We start from the raw sequence: 6200 nt of genomic DNA, 5'->3' as shown, positions 1-6200 counted from the left end.
TAATAACAGTCTTACTTTTGACTTAAATATTTTTTTCAACTTTAACTTTAAATTATTTCTTTATTATATAATACTCTATGAACATTATACCAGTAAAAACATGGATATAAATTTTATCGAATAATATTTAATACATACAATAAATGTTCAAAGTCAAAGTTGAAAAGAAAAGATCTGCAAAGTCAAATAATGACTATTAATATGGAACAGGGGGAGTATACTTTTAATAGCCTGTAACACGATAACAAAAACTAAGAAATGTATGTAAAATAACATGAAAATTAATGTTTTTCGTCTGTTTTATTATATATAAATGCTAATGGCAACTATTAGAGTTGTCATTAAAAAATTAGAATATGCAAGACATACATGTACTTAAATTAAAAAAGTCAACCACCTCCTAGAATGACAACTACTTTTTGCATTAATTTAATTCTTAATGACAACCTAAGACCATTTCTAACCCTAGTGGTGATGTCTAGTCAAATGTTACACTTTTTGAGTGATGTGACAAGGTAGCAAGGTTATGAAATAAAGTTAAATAAAGGGAAGTGTCAACTTTGAGTGTTTAATTTGTGGTGAGTGATGTGGAAAAATATAATTAAAAATTTAGTGGGAAAAATAAATTAATAATAAAAGTATATATTTATTAAATTGGGTCCTAAAATCTGATTGTTTGCCTACTGTCACCTACCCGATAAACGCCTTCTTCCGTCGACGTCTCACACTGCTTTAATTTTTTTCACTTTCCGTCACATGTATTCCAGCTCATCTCACGAAATATTTTAACGCTCGGTTAGAATTGGTCTAAGAGTTGTTATCAACATTTTCCTTTATTTTATGTTAACTTATCATCTCAATACAAGTAATAAGGTATATGTTGTACCAACGGGTAAGTTAAATAAGCATTGTGAATTAGTGGATCGGGTTTTATCCACGATGGATGGTGCATATTCACGACCCGTTCGTGAATCGTCAGCGGGAACAATTTTTCACCCGTACTCTTGCCCGTGAATACCCGCAGGTCGCTGCTTTTTTATCGCCCACGCAAGATTGCACCTAGAATACCAATGAAAAATGACTTATTCATGTTCCAAAGTTTGCCATTCCTAGTAAAAAAAAAAATATGGATTTCAGTTTTCTAATTACATTTACACATTCAAAAATACTTACTACACTAACAAATAGGCAGGACCAAATATAGAAACAAGGCAGTTAAAAATAGAAAACTGCATGAATAACCTCCACCATTAGCCCATAACTTCCTCCGGCTAATATGACCCTTTATTTTCCCTTCAAATAATCTCTATATCTCCCTCTCCATTTTCATTCCACTCCCCAAAAAAAATTAACAAAAAATGAGAGAAATTTTAAACATTCAAGGAGGCCAATGTGGCAATCAAATCGGTGCGAAGTTTTGGGAGGTCATTTGTGATGAACACGGTATCGATCCAACGGGCCAATACACTGGTTCTGCAGGTGATCTTCAACTCGAACGTATAAACGTTTACTACAATGAAGCTTCGGGTGGTCGATATGTCCCACGTGCCGTGCTTATGGATCTTGAACCAGGCACTATGGATAGTATTAGATCTGGCCCTTATGGGAATATTTTTAGGCCCGATAATTTTGTTTTCGGGCAGTCTGGTGCTGGGAATAATTGGGCCAAGGGACATTATACCGAAGGTGCTGAGTTGATTGATTCGGTTCTTGATGTTGTTCGGAAAGAGGCTGAGAATTGTGATGCTTTGCAAGGTATATATTTTGTTACACCATCCTTTTGAATTATATGTATGTATTTGTCTATATATGTTTATGTATGTGGATGTTACATTTTTATGTATGATATGCTCATGATCCATGTTAGAAAAATAAATTAGTAATAGTCTGTTACAATGGTTGGCCATGTATTTATTGCGGTGAAACAAGAAAGAAATTGTGGTTATTAATTAGTTTGATACATTTTGTTATCACTATATAGTTATTTTGATCTAGTGTTAAAGTAAGTGCTTTTTTTATTATTTTTTTATTATTTTTTTTGGGGTATGGTGATAGGTTTTCAGGTATGTCACTCGCTTGGAGGCGGTACAGGGTCAGGCATGGGGACACTTCTGATTTCGAAGATACGAGAGGAGTATCCCGATAGGATGATGCTCACATTCTCTGTTTTTCCTTCTCCGAAGGTATCTGATACTGTCGTTGAACCCTATAACGCAACACTTTCGGTGCACCAATTGGTTGAAAATGCTGACGAATGTATGGTACTTGATAACGAAGCCCTTTATGACATTTGTTTCAGGACTTTGAAACTCACCACACCAAGTTGTAAGATTGCATAATTTAGTTAAATCTTAATATTTTAGTCCTTTTTTCGCTTAGAGGGGTAACAGTTTGATTTCTGATTGATTATTTTTTATGTTACAGTTGGTGATCTGAACCATTTGATCTCGGTAACCATGAGTGGTGTAACATGTTGTTTGAGGTTTCCAGGTCAACTGAACTCGGACCTACGTAAGCTAGCCGTTAACCTAATCCCATTCCCACGTCTCCATTTCTTCATGGTGGGATTCGCACCCTTGACTTCTCGTGGGTCCCAACAATACATCTCTCTTAGCGTCCCAGAGTTGACTCAACAAATGTGGGACGCTAAGAACATGATGTGTGCTGCTGACCCCAGACATGGCCGATACCTGACAGCATCGGCCATGTTCAGGGGCAAAATGAGCACCAAAGAAGTTGATGAACAAATGATCAATGTTCAAAACAAGAACTCATCATATTTCGTTGAGTGGATTCCGAATAATGTTAAATCAAGCGTTTGTGATATCCCACCGACCGGGCTTAAAATGTCTTCAACGTTCATTGGAAACTCGACCTCCATTCAAGAGATGTTTAAACGAGTGAGTGAACAATTTACGGCCATGTTTAGGCGAAAGGCGTTTTTGCATTGGTACACGGGTGAAGGAATGGATGAAATGGAGTTCACCGAGGCGGAAAGTAACATGAACGATTTGGTGGCCGAGTATCAGCAGTATCAAGATGCAACGGTGGAAGATGATCAAGATTATGAAGAAGAGGGTGGTGAAGAAGAAGAGTGATTGATAAAACTCTACCTCGAACAACTATTGTGGTATGGTTTAATATTTACTATTCAAGAAGAGTTATGTTTTGATTTGTTTTGTGTTTGATGTCTACACATGATTTTATGTTTGTTTTGGATTTAATGTACTTTGGATTGTTACTTAATGCAACCGTTAAATAAGCATTTTGTAGTACTCGTATTAGTTACTCCTAGTTATTCGTATTTATTCTTTTTCATTTTCTTTTGTCTTAATAAATTCGTAATTGATAACAAAATAAAATTTCACTACAACTATACATATTAATACTTGGGGTTGCTTAAACAAGTGTCTATTTCTATGTTACAACTGAAAGGACACGTCCTAATCCATCCGGACAAAGTCCACATCGATTACAAACGATTCACAATAGTTGGTTACATCGCGAGGTACTTGACCTCTATATGATACATTTTACAAACATTGCATTCATTTTTAAAAGACAACTTTCATTTCATCGTAAGTTGACAGACATGCATACCATTTCATAATATATCTAAACTATAAATAACTTGATAATATTCTTGATGAATTCAATGACTCGAATGCAACGTCTTTTGAAATATGTCATGAATGACTCCAATTAATATATCTAAGATGAGCAAAAGCACAGCGGAAGATTTCTTTCGTACCTGAGAATAAACATGCTTTAAAGTGTCAACCAAAAGGTTGGTGAGTTCATTAGTTTAACATAAATAATCATTTCATAATTTTAATAGACCACAAGATTTCATATATCCGTTTCTCATAATCATACGTCCCATGCATAGAGACAAAAATCATTCATATGGATTGAACACCTGGTAACCGACATTCACAATATGCATATAAGAATATCCCCATAATTCCGGGATCCTCCTTCGGACATGACATAAATTTCGAAGTACTAAAGCATCCGGTACTTTGGATGGGGCTTGTTGGGCCCGATAGATCTATCTTTAGGATTCGCGTCAACTAGGGTGTCTGTTCCCTAATTCTTAGATTACCAGACTTAATAAAAAGGGACATATTCGATTTCGATCATTCAACCATATAATGTAGTTTCGATTACTTGTGTCTATATCGTAAAACATTTATAAAAGGAGCGCATGAATTCTCAGTCCCAAAAATATATATTGCAAAAGCATTTAAAAAGGGAGTAATGAAACTCACTCATATAAATATTGTAAAACAGTTATTAAAACAGTGCATGTATTCTCAGCCCAAAAATGTAATGAGTAAAAGGGAGCAAATGAAACTCACCTAATGTATTTTGTAGTAAAAATACATATGACGACATTAAACAACTGAACAATGCAGGGTTGGCCTCGGATTCACGAACAATTATTCGTAAATATATATATATATATATAAAGATACATATAGGAATATATAAGGTTATGATTTAATAAGGTATACTTTTAATTAATTATAATTTAATAATTAGGATAATTAAGTTACTGTTAATATATGTATATATATATATATATATATATATTATAAATCTATATATATGATTTCTATGTATAATTAAAATATTGTATTATATATAAAATGTATAAATAATAAATAAATATTTAATAAAAGTTATTGAATATGGTTATTAAATATTACATAATTAATAATAAGTTTGAATATAATTATATTAATATTATTACTTTTACTTCCATTATTATTATTAATATTTCGTTAATATTAATATTTGTATCATTAATAATTCAATTTCTAAGATAATATATATATATATATATATATATATATATATATATATATATATATATATATATATATATATATTAAAATACGTAATTTGTTATATATGAATATTTATATAAAGATTGTTAATATAAATATTTCATACTTATAGGTAATGTTATTTTTAAGTATATTTTGTAATTTGTTATATATGAATATTTATATAAAGATTGTTAATATAAATATTTAATACTTATAGGTAATGTTATTTTTAAGTATATTTTTATATACATGATATTATATAATATTAATAATAGTAAATAAAAATATACTTAAAAATAACATTACCTATAAGTATGAAATATTTATATTAACAATCTTTATATAAATATTCATATATAACAAATTACGTATTTTAATATATATATATATATATATATATATATATATATATATATATATATATATATATATATATATATTATCTTAGAAATTGAATTATCAATGATACAAATATTAATATTAAAGAAATATTAATAATAATAATGGAAGTAAAAGTAATAATATTAATATAATTATATTCAAACTTATTATTAATTATGTAATATTTAATAATCATATTCAATAACTTTTATTAAATATTTATTTATTATTTATACATTTTATATATAATACAATATTTTAATTATACATAGAAATCATATATATAGATTTATAATGTATGTATATATATATATATATATATATATATATATATATATATATATATATATATATATATATATATATATATATATATATATATATATATATATATATATATATATATATATATATATATATATATATATATACATATATTAACAGTAACTTAATTATCCTAATTATTAAATTATAATTAATTAAAAGTATACCTTATTAAATCATAACCTTATATATTCCTATATGTATCTTTATATATATATATTTATTTACGAATAATTGTTCGTGAATCATCGGGAATAGTCAAAGGTCAGATAATTTCATAAACTAGTTCAAACATTTTAAGATTCAATATTACAGATTATGCTTATCGTGTCGAATTCATATAAAGATTAAGTTTAAATTTAGTCAGAAATTCCCGGGTCGTCACAAAAACCAATCACAAAAAGTTTTAGTGAGTATAGATATTAATTCAATGTGACAGTGTAATTAGTAGCAAATTTTATTATTGTGTACATACATATAGTCAAATTGAACTATTTTAACTGAGACACTGTATACAAATTGAAGTTTGATATATTATCTATTTATCTTATAGATAAATAGAAGTGTTCATACATATAGATAACGTCTTAGGTAAAAAATGGAAGTGTTCATTTAACCATTTGTACACAAATCAAACATTCTTTATTCAAACAATTTCAG

General features: G+C 29.0%; 1 protein-coding gene across 1 annotated transcript; it reads left to right on the top strand.

Moving 5' to 3' along the window:
• Nucleotides 1-1358: 1358 nt before the first annotated feature.
• On the top strand, nucleotides 1359-3098 carry LOC139867479 (tubulin beta-1 chain). The gene is made up of 3 exons (XM_071855844.1): nucleotides 1359-1755; nucleotides 2056-2325; nucleotides 2425-3098. Exons 1-3 carry the CDS (start codon nucleotides 1359-1361, stop codon nucleotides 3096-3098), a joined length of 1341 nt encoding a protein of 446 aa, XP_071711945.1.
• Nucleotides 3099-6200: the final 3102 nt, after the last annotated feature.

Source organism: Rutidosis leptorrhynchoides, chromosome 9, assembly GCF_046630445.1.
Source record: "Rutidosis leptorrhynchoides isolate AG116_Rl617_1_P2 chromosome 9, CSIRO_AGI_Rlap_v1, whole genome shotgun sequence".
In the NCBI taxonomy this organism is placed as follows: Eukaryota; Viridiplantae; Streptophyta; class Magnoliopsida; order Asterales; family Asteraceae; genus Rutidosis; species Rutidosis leptorrhynchoides.
The sequence above is the reverse complement of the archived record's forward strand: the minus strand, read 5'-3'. Positions and strand labels throughout refer to the sequence as shown.